Source organism: Tachypleus tridentatus, chromosome 8 (genome assembly GCF_004210375.1).
Source record: "Tachypleus tridentatus isolate NWPU-2018 chromosome 8, ASM421037v1, whole genome shotgun sequence".
NCBI lineage: Eukaryota > Metazoa > Arthropoda > Merostomata > Xiphosura > Limulidae > Tachypleus > Tachypleus tridentatus.
The window spans coordinates 151,585,315-151,604,188 of NC_134832.1; the positions used below are offsets into that span (position 1 = coordinate 151,585,315).

The 18,874-nt window shown below is 34.8% G+C and overlaps 1 protein-coding gene and 1 long non-coding RNA gene across 5 annotated transcripts; both read left to right on the forward strand.

Moving 5' to 3' along the window:
- The first annotated feature begins 11,726 nt into the window (after positions 1-11,726).
- LOC143224326 (uncharacterized) lies at positions 11,727-13,323 on the forward strand. 3 transcript variants are annotated; one of them, XM_076452722.1, is made up of 3 exons: positions 11,727-11,862; positions 12,311-12,625; positions 13,170-13,323. In XM_076452722.1, exons 1-2 carry the CDS (start codon positions 11,851-11,853, stop codon positions 12,620-12,622), a joined length of 324 nt encoding a protein of 107 aa, XP_076308837.1. In that variant the 5' UTR covers positions 11,727-11,850; the 3' UTR covers positions 12,623-12,625; positions 13,170-13,323. The 3 variants fall into 3 exon arrangements, with proteins under 3 accessions (XP_076308837.1, XP_076308835.1, XP_076308836.1); XM_076452720.1 differs by having other exon boundaries at positions 11,728-11,862; positions 13,158-13,323; XM_076452721.1 differs by having other exon boundaries at positions 11,729-11,862; positions 13,161-13,323.
- Positions 13,324-15,654: 2,331 nt separating this feature from the next.
- LOC143224327 (uncharacterized) lies at positions 15,655-17,805 on the forward strand. 2 transcript variants are annotated; one of them, XR_013013335.1, is made up of 4 exons: positions 15,655-15,797; positions 16,291-16,432; positions 16,869-17,123; positions 17,658-17,805. It is a non-coding gene; the product is annotated as an uncharacterized LOC143224327 (long non-coding RNA). The 2 variants fall into 2 exon arrangements; XR_013013334.1 differs by lacking the exon at positions 15,655-15,797 and having other exon boundaries at positions 16,050-16,432.
- The last annotated feature ends 1,069 nt before the right edge of the window (positions 17,806-18,874 follow it).

Here is an 18,874-nt window from a genome sequence, read left to right on the forward strand (position 1 = left end):
CTCATTACAGGAAATGGAACCCCAAATAAAAGAATTGTGAAGCCTACTCATTACAGGAAATGGAACCCCAAATAAAAGAATTGTGAAGCCTACTCATTACAGGAAATGGAACCCCAAATAAAAGAATTGTGAAGCCTACTCATTACAGGAAATGGAACCCCAAATAAAAGAATTATGAAGCCTACTCATTACAGGAAATGGAACCCCAAATAAAAGAATTGTGAAGCCTACTCATTACAGGAAATGGAACCCCAAATAAAAGAATTGTGAAGCCTACTCATTACAGGAAATGGAACCCCAAATAAAAGAATTGTGAAGCCTACTCATTACAGGAAATGGAACCCCAAATAAAAGAATTGTGAAGCCTACTCATTACAGGAAATGGAACCCCAAATAAAAGAATTGTGAAGCCTACTCATTACAGGAAATGGAACCCCAAATAAAAGAATTGTGAAGCCTACTCATTACAGGAAATGGAACCCCAAATAAAAGAATTGTGAAGCCTACTCATTACAGGAAATGGAACCCCAAATAAAAGAATTGTGAAGCCTACTCATTACAGGAAATGGAACCCCAAATAAAAGAATTGTGAAGCCTACTCATTACAGGAAATGGAACCCCAAATAAAAGAATTGTGAAGCCTACTCATTACAGGAAATGGAACCCCAAATAAAAGAATTGTGAAGCCTACTCATTACAGGAAATGGAACCCCAAATAAAGAATTGTGAAAAAGAATTGTGAAGCCTACTCATTACAGGAAATGGAACCCCAAATAAAAGAATTGTGAAGCCTACTCATTACAGGAAATGGAACCCCAAATAAAAGAATTGTGAAGCCTACTCATTACAGGAAATGGAACCCCAAATAAAAGAATTGTGAAGCCTACTCATTACAGGAAATGGAACCCCAAATAAAAGAATTGTGAAGCCTACTCATTACAGGAAATGGAACCCCAAATAAAAGAATTATGAAGCCTACTCATTACAGGAAATGGAACCCCAAATAAAAGAATTGTGAAGCCTACTCATTACAGGAAATGGAACCCCAAATAAAAGAATTGTGAAGCCTACTCATTACAGGAAATGGAACCCCAAATAAAAGAATTGTGAAGCCTACTCATTACAGGAAATGGAACCCCAAATAAAAGAATTGTGAAGCCTACTCATTACAGGAAATGGAACCCCAAATAAAAGAATTGTGAAGCCTACTCATTACAGGAAATGGAACCCCAAATAAAAGAATTGTGAAGCCTACTCATTACAGGAAATGGAACCCCAAATAAAAGAATTGTGAAGCCTACTCATTACAGGAAATGGAACCCCAAATAAAAGAATTGTGAAGCCTACTCATTACAGGAAATGGAACCCCAAATAAAAGAATTGTGAAGCCTACTCATTACAGGAAATGGAACCCCAAATAAAAGAATTGTGAAGCCTACTCATTACAGGAAATGGAACCCCAAATAAAAGAATTGTGAAGCCTACTCATTACAGGAAATGGAACCCCAAATAAAAGAATTGTGAAGCCTACTCATTACAGGAAATGGAACCCCAAATAAAAGAATTGTGAAGCCTACTCATTACAGGAAATGGAACCCCAAATAAAAGAATTGTGAAGCCTACTCATTACAGGAAATGGAACCCCAAATAAAAGAATTGTGAAGCCTACTCATTACAGGAAATGGAACCCAAAATAAAAGAATTGTGAAGCCTACTCATTACAGGAAATGGAACCCCAAATAAAAGAATTGTGAAGCCTACTCATTACAGGAAATGGAACCCCAAATAAAAGAATTGTGAAGCCTACTCATTACAGGAAATGGAACCCCAAATAAAAGAATTGTGAAGCCTACTCATTACAGGAAATGGAACCCCAAATAAAAGAATTGTGAAGCCTACTCATTACAGGAAATGGAACCCCAAATAAAAGAATTGTGAAGCCTACTCATTACAGGAAATGGAACCCCAAATAAAAGAATTGTGAAGCCTACTCATTACAGGAAATGGAACCCCAAATAAAAGAAAAGCCTACTCATTACAGGAAATGGAACCCCAAATAAAAGAATTGTGAAGCCTACTCATTACAGGAAATGGAACCCCAAATAAAAGAATTGTGAAGCCTACTCATTACAGGAAATGGAACCCCAAATAAAAGAATTATGAAGCCTACTCATTACAGGAAATGGAACCCCAAATAAAAGAATTGTGAAGCCTACTCATTACAGGAAATGGAACCCCAAATAAAAGAATTGTGAAGCCTACTCATTACAGGAAATGGAACCCCAAATAAAAGAATTGTGAAGCCTACTCATTACAGGAAATGGAACCCCAAATAAAAGAATTGTGAAGCCTACTCATTACAGGAAATGGAACCCCAAATAAAAGAATTGTGAAGCCTACTCATTACAGGAAATGGAACCCCAAATAAAAGAATTGTGAAGCCTACTCATTACAGGAAATGGAACCCCAAATAAAAGAATTGTGAAGCCTACTCATTACAGGAAATGGAACCCCAAATAAAAGAATTGTGAAGCCTACTCATTACAGGAAATGGAACCCCAAATAAAAGAATTATGAAGCCTACTCATTACAGGAAATGGAACCCCAAATAAAAGAATTGTGAAGCCTACTCATTACAGGAAATGGAACCCCAAATAAAAGAATTGTGAAGCCTACTCATTACAGGAAATGGAACCCCAAATAAAAGAATTGTGAAGCCTACTCATTACAGGAAATGGAACCCCAAATAAAAGAATTGTGAAGCCTACTCATTACAGGAAATGGAACCCCAAATAAAAGAATTGTGAAGCCTACTCATTACAGGAAATGGAACCCCAAATAAAAGAATTGTGAAGCCTACTCATTACAGGAAATGGAACCCCAAATAAAAGAATTGTGAAGCCTACTCATTACAGGAAATGGAACCCCAAATAAAAGAATTGTGAAGCCTACTCATTACAGGAAATGGAACCCCAAATAAAAGAATTGTGAAGCCTACTCATTACAGGAAATGGAACCCCAAATAAAAGAATTGTGAAGCCTACTCATTACAGGAAATGGAACCCCAAATAAAAGAAAAGCCTACTCATTGTGAAGCCTACTCATTACAGGAAATGGAACCCCAAATAAAAGAATTGTGAAGCCTACTCATTACAGGAAATGGAACCCCAAATAAAAGAATTGTGAAGCCTACTCATTACAGGAAATGGAACCCCAAATAAAAGAATTGTGAAGCCTACTCATTACAGGAAATGGAACCCCAAATAAAAGAATTGTGAAGCCTACTCATTACAGGAAATGGAACCCCAAATAAAAGAATTGTGAAGCCTACTCATTACAGGAAATGGAACCCCAAATAAAAGAATTGTGAAGCCTACTCATTACAGGAAATGGAACCCCAAATAAAAGAATTGTGAAGCCTACTCATTACAGGAAATGGAACCCCAAATAAAAGAATTGTGAAGCCTACTCATTACAGGAAATGGAACCCCAAATAAAAGAATTGTGAAGCCTACTCATTACAGGAAATGGAACCCCAAATAAAAGAATTGTGAAGCCTACTCATTACAGGAAATGGAACCCCAAATAAAAGAATTGTGAAGCCTACTCATTACAGGAAATGGAACCCCAAATAAAAGAATTGTGAAGCCTACTCATTACAGGAAATGGAACCCCAAATAAAAAATTGTGAAGCCTACTCATTACAGGAAATGGAACCCCAAATAAAAGAATTATGAAGCCTACTCATTACAGGAAATGGAACCCCAAATAAAAGAATTGTGAAGCCTACTCATTACAGGAAATGGAACCCCAAATAAAAGAATTGTGAAGCCTACTCATTACAGGAAATGGAACCCCAAATAAAAGAATTGTGAAGCCTACTCATTACAGGAAATGGTACCCCAAATAAAAGAATTATGAAGCCTACTCATTACAGGAAATGGAACCCCAAATAAAAGAATTGTGAAGCCTACTCATTACAGGAAATGGAACCCCAAATAAAAGAATTGTGAAGCCTACTCATTACAGGAAATGGAACCCCAAATAAAAAGAATTGTGAAGCCTACTCATTACAGGAAATGGAACCCCAAATAAAAGAATTGTGAAGCCTACTCATTACAGGAAATGGAACCCCAAATAAAAGAATTGTGAAGCCTACTCATTACAGGAAATGGAACCCCAAATAAAAGAATTGTGAAGCCTACTCATTACAGGAAATGGAACCCCAAATAAAAGAATTGTGAAGCCTACTCATTACGGGAAATGGAACCCCAAATAAAAGAATTGTGAAGCCTACTCATTACAGGAAATGGAACCCCAAATAAAAGAATTGTGAAGCCTACTCATTACAGGAAATGGAACCCCAAATAAAAGAATTGTGAAGCCTACTCATTACAGGAAATGGAACCCCAAATAAAAGAATTGTGAAGCCTACTCATTACAGGAAATGGAACCCCAAATAAAATAATTGTGAAGCCTACTCATTACAGGAAATGGAACCCCAAATAAAAGAATTATGAAGCCTACTCATTACAGGAAATGGAACCCCAAATAAAAGAATTGTGAAGCCTACTCATTACAGGAAATGGAACCCCAAATAAAATAATTGTGAAGCCTATTCATTATAGGAAATGGAACCCCAAATAAAAGTATTGTGAAGCCTGCTCATTACAGAAAATAAAATCCCAAATAAAAGAATTATGAAGCCTACTCATTACAGGAAATGGAACCCCAAATAAAAGAATTGTGAAGCCTACTCATTACGTGAAATGGAACCCCAAATAAAAGAATTGTGAGGGTCTACTCATTACAGGAAATGGAACCCCAAATAAAAGAATTGTAAAGCCTACACATTACAGGAAATGGAACCCCAAATAAAAGAATTATGAACCCTACTCATTACAGGGAATGGAACCCCAAAAAAAAGAATTGTGAAGCCTACTCATTACGGGAAATGGAACCCCAAATAAAAGAATTGTGAAGCCTACTCATTACAGGAAATGGAACCCCAAATAAAATAATTGTGAAGCCTACTCATTACAGGAAATGGAACCCCAAATAAAAGAATTGTGAAGCCTACTCATTACAGGAAATGGAACCCAAAATAAAAGAATTGTGAAGCCTACTCATTACAGGAAATGGAACCCCAAATAAAAGAATTGTGAAGCCTACTCATTACAGGAAATGGAACCCCAAATAAAAGAATTGTGAAGCCTACTCATTACAGGAAATGGAACCCCAAATAAAAGAATTGTGAAGCCTACTCATTACAGGAAATGGAACCCCAAATAAAAGAATTATGAAGCCTACTCATTACAGGAAATGGAACCACAAATAAAAGAATTATGAAGCCTACTCATTACGGGAAATGGAACCCCAAATAAAAGAATTGTGAAGCCTACTCATTAGAGGAAATGGAACCCCAAATAAAAGAATTGTGAAGCCTACTCATTACAGGAAATGGAACCCCAAATAAAAGAATTATGAAGCCTACTCATTACAGGAAATGGAACCCCAAATAAAAGAATTGTGAAGCCTATTCGTCACAGGAAATGGAACCCCAAATAAAAGAATTGTGAAGCCTACTCATTACGGGAAATGGAACCACAAATAAAAGAATTGTAAAGCTTACTCATTACAGGAAATGGAACCCCAAATAAAAGAATTATGAACCCTACTCATTACAGGAAATGGAACCCCAAATAAAAGAATTGTGAAGCCTACTCATTACAGGAAATGGAACCCCAAATAAAAGAATTCTGAAGTCTACTCATTACAGGAAATGGAACCCCAAATAAAATAATTGTGAAGCCTATTCATTATAGGAAATGGAACCCCAAATAAAAGTATTGTGAAGCCTGCTCATTACAGAAAATAAAATCCCAAATAAAAGAATTATGAAGCCTACTCATTACAGGAAATGGAACCCCAAATAAAAGAATATGAAGCCTACTCATTACGGAAAATGGAACCCCAAATAAAAGAATTGTGAAGCCTACTCATTACAGGAAATGGAACCCCAAATAAAAGAATTATGAAGCCTACTCATTACGGGAAATGGAAACCCAAATAAAAGAATTTTAAAGCCTACTCAATACAGGAAATGCAACCCAAAATAAAAGAATTATGAACTCTACTCATTAAAGGAAATGGAACCCAAAATAAAAGAATTGTGAAGCCTACTCATTACGGGAAATGGAACCCAAAATAAAAGAATTGTGAAGCCTACTCATTACAGGAAATGGAACCCCAAATAAAAGAATTGTGAAGCCTACTCATTACAGGAAATGGAACCCCAAATAAAAGAATTGTGAAGCCTATTCATTACAGGAAATGGAACCCCAAATAAAAGAATTGTGAAGCCTACTCATTACAGGAAATGGAACCCCAATTAAAAGAATTGTGAAGTCTACTCATTACAGGAAATGGAACCCCAAATAAAAGAATTGTGAAGCCTACTCATTACATGAAATGGAACCCCAAATAAAAAAATTGTGAAGCCTACTCATTACGTGAAATTGAACCCCAAATAAAAGAACTGTAAAGCCTACTCATTACAGGAAATGGAACCCCAAATAAAATAATTGTGAAGCCTACTCATTACAGGAAATGGAACCCCAAATAATAGAATTGTGAAGCCTACTCATTACAAGAAATGGAACCCCAAATAAAAGTATTGTGAAGCCTACTCATTACAGAAAATAAAATCCCAAATAAAAGAATTATGAAGCCTACTCATTACGGGAAATGGAACCCCAAATAAAAGAATTATTAAGCCTACTCATTACAGGAAATGGAACCCCAAATAAAAGAATTGTGAAGCCTACTCATTACAGGAAATGGAACCCCAAATAAAAGAATTATGAAGCCTACTCATTACAGGAAATGGATCCCCAAATAAAAGAATTGTGAAGCCTATTCATTACAGGAAATGGAACCCCAAATAAAAGAATTGTGAAGCCTACTCATTACGGGAAATGGAACCCCAAACCAAAGAATTGTAAAGCCTACTCATTACAAGAAATGGAACCCCAAATAAAAGAATTATGAAGCCTACTCATTACAGGAATTGGAACCCCAAATAAAAGAATTGTGAAGCCTACTCATTACAGGAAATGGAACCCCAAATAAAAGAATTGTGAAGCCTACTCATTACAAGAAATGGAACCCCAAATAAAATAATTGTGAAGCCTATTCATTATAGGAAATGGAACCCCAAATAAAAGTATTATGAAGCCTGCTCATTACAGAAAATAAAATCCCAAATAAAAGAATTATGAAGCCTGCTCATTACAGGAAATGGAACCCCAAATAAAAGAATTATGAAGCCTACTCATTACGGGAAATGGAACCCCAAATAAAAGAATTGTGAAGCCTACTCATTACAGGAAATGGAACGCCAAATAAAAGAATTGTGAAGCCTACTCATTACAGGAAATGGAACCCCAAATAAAAGAATTATGAAGCCTACTCATTACAGGAAATGGAACCCCAAATAAAAAAATTGTGAAGCCTATTCATTACAGGAAATGGAACCCCAAATAAAAGAATTGTGAAGCCTATTCATTACGGGAAATGGAACCCCAAATAAAAGAATTGTAAAGCCTACTCATTACAGGAAATGGAACCCAAAATAAAAGAATTATGAACCCTACTCATTAAAGGAAATGGAACCCCAAATAAAAGAATTGTGAAGCCTACTCATTACGGGAAATGGAACCCAAAATAAAAGAACTGTGAAGCCTACTCATTACAGGAAATGGAACCCCAAATAAAAGAATTGTGAAGCCTACTCATTACAGGAAATGGAACCCCAAATAAAATAATTGTGAAGCCTATTCATTATAGGAAATGGAACCCCAGATAATAGTATTGTGAAGCCTGCTCATTACAGAAAATAAAATCCCAAATAAAAGAATTATGAAGCGTACTCATTACAGGAAATGGAACCCCAAATAAAAGAACTGTGAAGCCTACTCATTACAGGAAATGGAACCCCAAATAAAAAAATTGTGAAGCCTATTCATTACAGGAAATGGAACCCCAAATAAAAGAATTGTGAAGCCTACTCATTACGTGAAATGGAACCCCAAATAAAAGAATTGTAAAGCCTACACATTACAGGAAATGAAACCCCAAATAAAAGAATTATGAACCCTACTCATTACAGGAAATGGAACCCCAAATAAAAGAATTGTGAAGCCTACTCATTACGGGAAATGGAACCCCAAATAAAAGAATTGTGAAGCCTACTCATTACAGGAAATGGAACCCCAAATAAAATAATTGTGAAGCCTACTCATTACAGGAAATGGAACCCCAAATAAAAGAATTGTCAAGCCTACTCATTACGAGAAATGGAACCCAAAATAAAAGAATTGTGAAGCCTACTCATTACAGGAAATGGAACCCCAAATAAAATAATTGTGAAGCCTATTCATTATAGGAAATGGAACCCCAAATAAAAGTATTGTGAAGCCTGCTCATTACAGAAAATAAAATCTCAAATAAAAGAATTATGAAGCCTACTCATTACGGGAAATGGAACCCCAAATAAAAGAATTGTGAAGCCTACTCATTAGAGGAAATGGAACCCCAAATAAAAGAATTGTGAAGCCTACTCATTACAGGAAATGGAACCCCAAATAAAAGAATTATGAAGCCTACTCATTACAGGAAATGGAACCCCAAATAAAAGAATTGTGAAGCCTATTCATCACAGGAAATGGAACCCCAAATAAAAGAATTGTGAAGCCTACTCATTACGGGAAATGGAACCACAAATAAAAGAATTGTAAAGCTTACTCATTACAGGAAATGGAACCCCAAATAAAAGAATTATGAACCCTACTCATTACAGGAAATGGAACCCCAAATAAAAGAATTGTGAAGCCTACTCATTACAGGAAATGGAACCCCAAATAAAAGAATTGTGAAGCCTATTCATTACAGGAAATGGAATTCCAAATAAAAGAATTGTGAAGCCTACTCATTACGGGAAATGGAACCCCAAATAAAAGAATTGTAAAGCCTACTCATTACAGGAAATGGAACCCCAAATAAAAGAATTATGAAGCCTACTCATTACAGGAAATGGAACCCCAAATAAAAGAATTGTGAAGCCTACTCATTATAGGAAATGGAACCGCAAATAAAAAAAATTATGAAGCTTACTCTTTTCAGGAAATGGAACTTCAAATAAAAGAATTGTGAAGCCTACTCATTACGGAAAATGGAACCCCAAATAAAAGAATTGTGAAGCCTTTAGCTTCCGTCCAAAATAACTTTTCAAAAATACCAGTATTAATTGAGTGACGAAGTCCCAGCCTCGTATTAGTTCTTTAATAGCGAGATTGCTTTGTTGTTTACACGTTCAAACTACATGACACTTACGGTGTTTTTTAGTCCATATCAAATAACTATTTAGATATGTAAGGTACTTTAGGTGTGTGCATAATATTTTGTCATACCACAAACTCGATATTATACAGTGAATCAGCTGTTTGATTATTATATTACAGAGTAAGTTGAATAATAGCCATAAAGGTTAATGTTAGAATAAGTTTTCATCTGGTGATTTTAAGATATCAAAAGTTTAATACAATTTATAAAGCCTTATTTTGATCAAAGTAACCAACTATTTTAGTATTAAGATAAAACATTTATTAGGTGATTAATCAATAAATGAATGGCAGGATAAAGCTTAAGGTTAGTAGTAGCCTTAATGAAGCTAAGCCTAATTAGTCTTAGATTATATTTATTTACAATGTTTAACAGCACAATTATGATTTTTTTTACAACTGATAAATAAAATCCTTATAAAAAAAAGTTAATGTATGATTTGTTTAAATCTTTGGTTATATAAGATCATAAGTTTACAATAGACTTTCTGTGCTGTGGCCACGGTGAGGATCGAACTCTGAGCCTTAGTGTTAAATTTAATGACTGACCAATCAATTCGCCGCCAAATTAAGGTATTAGATTGAGATTAGACGTGTTGCATCTACCAAAGCTCCAGTAGAGCAATTAATCATTTTTTAAAAATAAATCCACCCAGCAGTTAAATAATATCACCATGTTTCTGAAAAGCGACTCATTTGTCAACATCAATATCCATGTACTTAAAACCAGCATTCATTACAAATACTGTGAGTGTTGTTCTTACTTAACTTATCATTTTCCCTAACACTACGAAAATAAGGTCGCCATTCCTGAAGAAAGATCCACGAGAAGAAATATATCTGTGTTGAATGTCGAGCAAAGCTACACGAGGGCTATCTACACTGTAGTTTCAAATTTTGAAGTTAAACACTAGAAGGCAGGCAATCAGTCAGCACCATCAACTGTCAACTACTCTGTAACTAATCAATAGTAATACTAATTATTAATCAGTCACCAAAAATCAGAGCGTTCTTGTTCGGTGACAGGATTCGAACCTGTCAGCTTATTATATTTGATTCTAAACTCAAGTAACACTTTCTCAGCAGTACTCTAAGACTGATCTTCCACTCTCTAATACCCCACTCCCATATGTGGTTCAATAACAGGCCTGTACGCTTATAAAGGTAAAACAACAAACACAACCTGACTTCTGCAGGCGTGATGGGCACAGCGCAGATAGCCTATTTTGTACCTTTGCGCTTAACAATAAACGAAACAAAAATAAATTATTAATTAACAGATTATTTATTTCAGTAGAATGTTTGTTGTAGTTTTTTATTGTATTCCAAACGATCAAAACGTTAGCTCACGAGTAACAGCTAGCAAGGCGACTGAAAAGAGGTGTTTCTCGTCACTTCAGAACCACTTAATAATAACTCAGAAATAAAAATAAGTCAGTTTCGAGCATGACGTAACTAGTGTGACTGGACTCGAAATGCTATGTTACATTACAAGAGTGACACCCAAATCCCACAATTCTTTTCCATATGCAAATTCTGAAAACACAAAAAAACAAACAAACATGTATCTGTTGTTGTTGACGAAACGAGTTCAACAATGTGTGTGTCAGACTATTAAATGTCTGTTGAAACAATTTAACGGTGACTTTATTTGAAATAATGATAAATAAATGTATTCGACAGTATATGTAATATGATTGTATATTGCGTGTTTACAAGTCTCTGACATTATTATCAGAGATATTATACACGATGTGTGAACGTCTAGAGTTGAGTTTCTTTTTATTTCACTATAATTTAAAGTTTCGCAATATTTTCTTGAAGACCTGATCCTGTCACAACTGTATACAGGTTAGAAACTTTATCTGTTTTCATCACTTCTGTCTCTATTGTAAAATAAGTCAAGTGGAAATTGATGCAGAAGACAGACCAGTGGCTAAGCGAAAAGACTCAGGGCTTACCATGCTAAAAATCGGGTGGAGTAGACTTGAGCTTATCAACAAACGAAATAAACAGGTCATCCAGAAAGATTACATTATCCCGCCTGATCATCTGTTTAGGGTGTGGTTGCGTTTCTCTCTAAACATAACCAGTTTCAATATTCATACTATAAGTGTAGTATTGTCTTTGAGTGCTCGAAAAATTAAGTATTTCCGGAACCCAAAATAAACCGAGCACGAGGGCGTTCTGTGATAGTCTCTAGTAAAGCAACTTCACCTGAATATGATAGACAAAAAGGATTCCTAATAATAAATGTAAAAGCTGTAAATAGCCATAGTAAACTAGTACACAATTCCCTGTTTGTTTTGTTGTTAATAGACGAATCCCCGAACTTCTTCCGGTTTGGATGACAAAGCGTATAAAAGGAGAAAACCGTTTCGTTTTCATCACACAACCAGAAGTTACTTGACGTAAAAAGTTTGGAATATCCTTTAACGTCTCTGAGAATATGAAACTCGCTGTAAGTATATTTTCAACTAACACTCTCAGTGACTATTTCACTTATTAGCAAGTTATTGTTTCTTTTCGTTAAATGTTACCAAACTCTGGGGTCTTTGGAGGAGAACGCAATATTCAAAGCATTTTTAAAATATCACAGTTACTTGTTTTAACTGTTCTGTAACTCTGAAAGATCATTACTGTATAAATACACATGGTTGTTTTTTTGAGAATTATTGAAATTTTATGGAATAATTATTCCAAGTGTTTGTCTTGACTCAGTGGTTATCTGTCAGGTCTGCGTATCGTCAGGACAGAAATTCGATCTCGCGATACTCCTGAACGTATTACTATACATAAAATGGCTCCCAATATCACCAGTGTTTGCAACACATTTCCTCATTGAGTATGAACATAAATGAACAGTTTCTACAATGTTTAAAACCTAATGTTAACCTCTGATATTTCAGCTTGGCCTTTGTGTTTTGGTGGCTCTCGTCGCCTCAAGCTTTGCTGGTTACCTTTATGGTGGAGGTGGAGGATATCTCGGAGGAGGCTATGGCGGGGGCTACGGGAGTGGTTATTATGGGGGAATAGGTGGTTTGGGAGGTGGCTATGGAGGAGGCTACGGAGGTGGTTATGGAGGTGGCTATGGCGGAGGCTACGGAGGTGGTTATGGAGGTGGCTATGGCGGACGTTTGGGTGGCTACAGACATGGTTACCACGGTGTCTACTGTCCCTGGGCTTATCCCGTTTATCCTCATTATGGCTATGGTCATTAAATCGTAAGTAACTTAAAAGCAGTTCAGAAAATAGTAAAATTCATTATAATTTAATTAATGTTACACAGTATTGAAACATATACTGATTATGTTTTTTCTTTTTATCATTGGAACATTACTCACTGCTTGTTGTTTATTTGGACTCAAGATATCATTTTACTACTACACTCTCATGTTCCTGTGACAGTTTTTCAAACTAATATTACTTACAAGTAACAAAGTTAGTTTTAAACCAGTAAAATTCTTTATCGGACACAGTTTGTTTCTCATCTTATACACGTGTCGTTTTTATTCTCTTTACAGCTTATTCGATTGATTAAAAAAACTAAACGTCTATAAAGACGTAAACATAACTATTACACGAGTAAGTCTTGTTCTCTGTCTTTTATCTAGAATTGTTCATTCAAAACAATATATTATTTCAATATTCTAAATATAAAATTTAAAATGCTTGTTTTAATACGTTATTATATTGTTATAAAAATTAAGTTTCAGTGTGTTGATTTTTGTCAGTTGCAATATTTTCATTCACTAGTAGACCGTTTAGCTCTCAAGAAAACTGTCCAATGAGAATCGCCAGATCTTTGTACGTCACCTCACTGCGACCAATCAAGACCTGATTCATCTAAACTGACGTTTTTGTGTGTGTGTTTTTCCCATTTAAATCCTTAGTAAGTGTTCAACTGTAAATTCAGATAGTCTTCAATAAAAACATTTTATATCCAAATATTTGTTTGCCTTATCTTAAAATTAAAACAGTAAATGCTGATAGACAATTATTCTTACTATGTTTGAAGGTCTAACACATCTCATATACTTTGTTGTGGTTATTCGCCAATACGACTATATCAGTTTATTTAATATTTAGTTGCTAAACAATTAATAACAAGTTAATAATTAAATATATATGATTGTATAGGCCATTAGCCACGACAAAGATTTATATCCGCTCCAAAGTCTTACTTAGCTAAGTTTTAATACGGTTTTAATGTTTTTGAGTGAAGCCATATTTAATACTAAAACACGTATTTACAAAAGCTGTACAAACTTTTACCTCATTTTCACTTTTCGTTTTTCTAAATTAAAACTTCATATATTTGACACGAAAATTTACTTCAGATGTTACATGAACAAAACTTTACTCTGAAGATGGATAAGTACAATCATTATTTATAATAAACGTTTATCGTTATTCATTTATTAGAAAGCTAGAAAGTGTTACACAAACTTTAAAACAGCAGTTTTTATGAATGATCACCTGGGTTTTCACACAAACAGATATATAAGACGATACATTTTATATTTACTGAAAAATAACTTCAGTTACATGTATCGTGTTTTTAATGACTTATAAAGGAGTCGATATAAACACAACAATAACAACAACACAATTAGTATAACAGGGGTGTACTGTAAACATGTGTTATGTTATCATATATAAACACAAAAGTAACACAAGCAGCAGGTTATAGGCCTACTGTAAACATATGTTATGTTTTTGATATACAAACACAGCAATAACACAGGTAGATTTTAAAGCTCTGTTTTAAACACGTCATGTGTTCCTCCTACACATAGACAAATTCTTGCGATAACTTAATGTCATCAACTATTCACGTGATTTTAATATGAATATAAGTATACTGATTTGGGTTTAGCATCTTCTAAATAAATAAATATGTTGTTTTTGATAAATTTCATTATCTAGTAAGCCCGGCACTGGCCAGGTGGTTAGGGCACTTAACTCGTAATCCGAGGACCGCGGTATGAATCCCCGTCACACAATTGTCCTTTCAGCCGTGAGAACGTCATAACGTAACGGTCTATCCCACTATACGTTGGTAAACGAGTAGCCTAAAAGCTGGCGGTGGGTGGTGATGACTAGCTGCCTTCCCTCTAGTCTTACACTGCGAAATTAGGGAAGGCTAGCGCTCATAGCCCTCGTATACCACGTGTGTATAAAGTTTACGGTTACATACATCTTATACCACGTGTGTGTAACGTTTAGGGTTACATACATCTTATACCACGTCTATATAAAGTTTACGGTTACATACATCTTATACCATGTGTGTATAAAGTTTAAGGTTACATACATCTTATACCATGTGTGTATAAAGTTTAGGGTTACATACATCTTATACCACGTGTGTATAAAGTTTACGGTTACATACATCTTATACCACGTGTGTATAAAGTTTACGGTTACATACATCTTATACCACGTGTGTATAAAGTTTACGGTTACATACATCTTATACCATGTGTGTATAAAGTTTACGGTTACATACATCTTATACCACGTGTGTATAAAGTTTACGATTACATACATCTTATACCACGTGTGTATAAAGTTTACAGTTACATGAATCTTATACCATGTGTTTTTAAGGTTTACTGTTACGAAGTACTTATGTCACGTATGTATAAAGTTTCAGGTTACATAAAAATGTGTAAGTAACTGATATTGGTGCAATAGAACAAGTCGCTGCTTGTGGGTTTTTCATACCATAAAGAATAATCTACCAATCATATAACAATCACTAAGGCGAGTGTCCCCCAAACCAATAAAACTGAGTGTAATAGATTTGTGTCACCAATAAGCATAACAATAAATACAATTTTTAAATATAATTATGTAGCATATAGTCGCGGGTTCGAATCTCCGTCACACCAAATATGTTCGCCCTTTCAGCCGTAGGGGCATTGTAATGTTCCGTCAATTTCACTATTCATTGGTAAAACAGTAGCCCAAGAGTTGGCGGTGGGTGGTGATAACTAGCTGCCTTCCCTCTAGTATTACACTGCTATATTAAGGTCGGCTAGAGCAAATAGCCCTCGTGTAGCTATGCGCAATATTAAAAAAAAACGAACAAAGAATGTGGCATATAAACACAGTCACGTCGCTAATAACTATAAGTAATTTTCTAGAGTTAAAACAGTTTATTGCGATGGTCCCCGGAAAACAAATTTTCAGAGTCCTCTATGAATATCGATTAAAGTAAAGACTTCACCTGAAAGGGAAGCTAAAAGTAACGACAACCACTCGACGTGACATTATCAGATATTATATACGATGTGTGAACGTCTAGAATTGTGTTTCTTTTTATTTCACTATCATTTAAAGTTTCGCAATATTTTCTTGAAGACTTGATCCTGTCACAACTGTATACAGGTTAGAAACTTTATCTGTTTTCATCACTTCTGTCTCTCTTGTAAAATAATTCAAGTGGAAATTAATGCAGAAGACAGACCAGTAGCTAAGCGATAAGACTCGTGGCTTATCATGCTAAAAATCGGATTTAGGTACCCGTGCTGAGCACAGTACTGATCGTGTAACCTTATCAATAAACGAAAAAAACAAGTCATCCAGAAAGATTACATTTATCCCGCCTGATCATCTGTTTAAGATGTGGTTGCGTTTCTCTCTAAACATAACCAGTTTCAATATTCATACTATAAGTGCAGTATTGTCTTTGAGTGCTCGAAAAATTAAGTCTTTCCGGAACCCAAAATAAACCGACCACGAGGGCGTTCTGTGATAGTCTCTAGTAAAGCAAGTTCACTGAAATATGAAAGACAAAAAGGATTCCTAATAATAAATGTAAAAGCTGTAAATAGCCCTAGTAAACTAGTACACAATTCCCTGTTTGTTTTGTTGTTAATAGACGAATCCCCGAACTTCTTCCGGTTTGGATGACAAAGCGTATAAAAGGAGAAAACCGTTTCGTTTTCATCACACAACAAGAAGTTACTTGACGTAAAAAGCTTGGAATATCCTTTAACGTCTCTGATAATATGAAACTCGCTGTAAGTATATTTTCAACTAATACTCTCAGTGGCTATTTCACTTATTAGCAAGTTATTGTTACTTTTCGTTAAATGTTACCAAACTCAAAGCATCTTTAAAATATCAGAATTAGTTGTTTTAACTGTTCTGTAACTCTGAAAGATTATTACTGTATAAATACACATGGTAATTTTTTTGAGAATTATTGAAATTATGGAATAATTTTTCCAAGTGTTTGTCTTGACTCAGTGGTTATCTGTCAGGTCTGCGTATCGTAAGGACAGAAATTCGATCTCGCGATATAATCCTTAACGTATTACTATACATAAAATGGCTGCCAATATCACTAGTTAATTAAGATATACAGTGTTTGCAACACATTTCTTCATTGAGTATGAACATAAATGAACAGTTTCTACAATGTTTAAAACCTAATGTTAACCTCTGATTTTTCAGCTTGGCCTTTGTGTTTTCGTGGCTCTCGTTGCCTCAGGCTTTGCTGGTTACCTTTATGGTGGAGGTGGAGGATATCTCGGAGGAGGCTATGGCGGGGGCTATGGAGGACATTTGGGTGGCTATGGCGGAGGCTACGGAGGTGGTTATGGAGGAGGCTATGGCGGACGTTTGGGTGGCTACAGACATGGTTACCACGGTGTCTACTGTCCCTGGGCTTATCCCGTTTATCCTCATTATGGCTATGGTCATTAGATCGTAAGTAACTTAAAAGCAGTTCAAAAAATAGTAAAATTCATTATAATTTAATTAATGTTACACAGTATTGAAAGATATAATGATTCTGTTTTTTTACTTTTCATCACTGAGACATTACTCACTGCTTGTTGTTTATTTGGACTCAAGATATCATTTTACTACTGTACTCTAATGTTCCTGTGACAGTTTATCAAGCTAATATTATTTACAAGTAACAAAGTTAGTTTTAAACCAGTAAAATTCTTTATCGGACACAGTTTGTTTCTCATCTTATACACGTGTCGTTTTCATTCTCTTTGCAGCTTATTCGATTGATTAAAAAATCTGAACGTCTATAAAGACGTAAACATAACTATTACACGAGTAAGTCTTGTTCTCTGTCTTTTATCTAGAATTGTTCATTCAAAACAATATATTATTTCAATATTCTAATTATAAAATGTAAAATGCTTGTTTTAATACGTTATTATATTGTTTCAAAAATTAAGTTTCAGTGTGTTGATTTTTATCAGTTGCAATATTTTCATTCACTAGTAGACCGTTTAGCTCTCAAGAAAACTGTCCAATGAGAATCGCCAGATCTTTTTACGTCACCTCACTGCGACCAATCAAGACCTGATTCATCTAAACTGACGTTTTTGTGTGTGTGTTTTTCCCATTTAAATCCTTAGTAAGTGTTCAACTGTAAATTCAGATAGTCTTCAATAAAAACATTTTATATCCAAATATTTGTTTGCCTTATCTTAAAATTAAAACAGTAAATGCTGATAGACAATTATTCTTACTATGTTTGAAGGTCTAACACATCTCATATACTTTGTTGTGGTTATTCGCCAATACGACTATATCAGTTTATTTAATATTTAGTTGCTAACCAATTAATAACAAGTTAATAATTAAATATATGTGATTGTACAGGCCATTAGCCACGATAAAGATTTATATCCGCTCCAAAGTCTTACTTAGCTAAGTTTTAATACGGTTTTAATCTTTTTGAGTGAAGCCATATTTAATACCAAAACACGTATTTACAAAAGCTGTACAAACTTTTACCTCATTTTCACTTTTCGTTTTTCTAAATTAAAACTTCATCTATTTGACACGAAAATTTACTTCAGATGTTACATGTATATATGTGTATAAGAGGATACACTTTATATTTACTGAAAAATAACTGAATAACTTCAGTTACATGTATCGTGTTTTTAATGGCTTATAAAGGAGTTGATATAAACATAACAATAACAACAACACAATTAGTATAACAGAGGTGTACTGTAAATATGTGTTATGTTTTAAAATGCAAACATAACAACAAGACAGGTACTAGGTTAGGGCTTTACTGTAGGTATGTGTTATATTCTGACATACAAACACAAGAGCAACACGAGCAGCAGGTTATGGGTCTACTGTAAATATGTGTTATTTTTTTTTATATACAAACACAGCAATAACACAGGCAGTTTGTTAGGGCTCTTTTGTAAATACGTCATGGCACAGTGATAGTTGGTGGTCTAAAACTACTAGACACCGAGGTTTGCAACCTGAGGTGGGCAGATCACAGACAGCCCTTTGTGTAGTTATGTGCTTAATAACAAACAATAAGAACTATAATCATATATATATATATAATGCAATTTTCGTTTTCGTTGTTGCAAAAACCCATACACACCATTTGTTGTGTTGTTAGATGTTCTAACCCAAAACTCACTAGAGATGAAATCAACACACCAAGCGGGAATTTTTGTTAA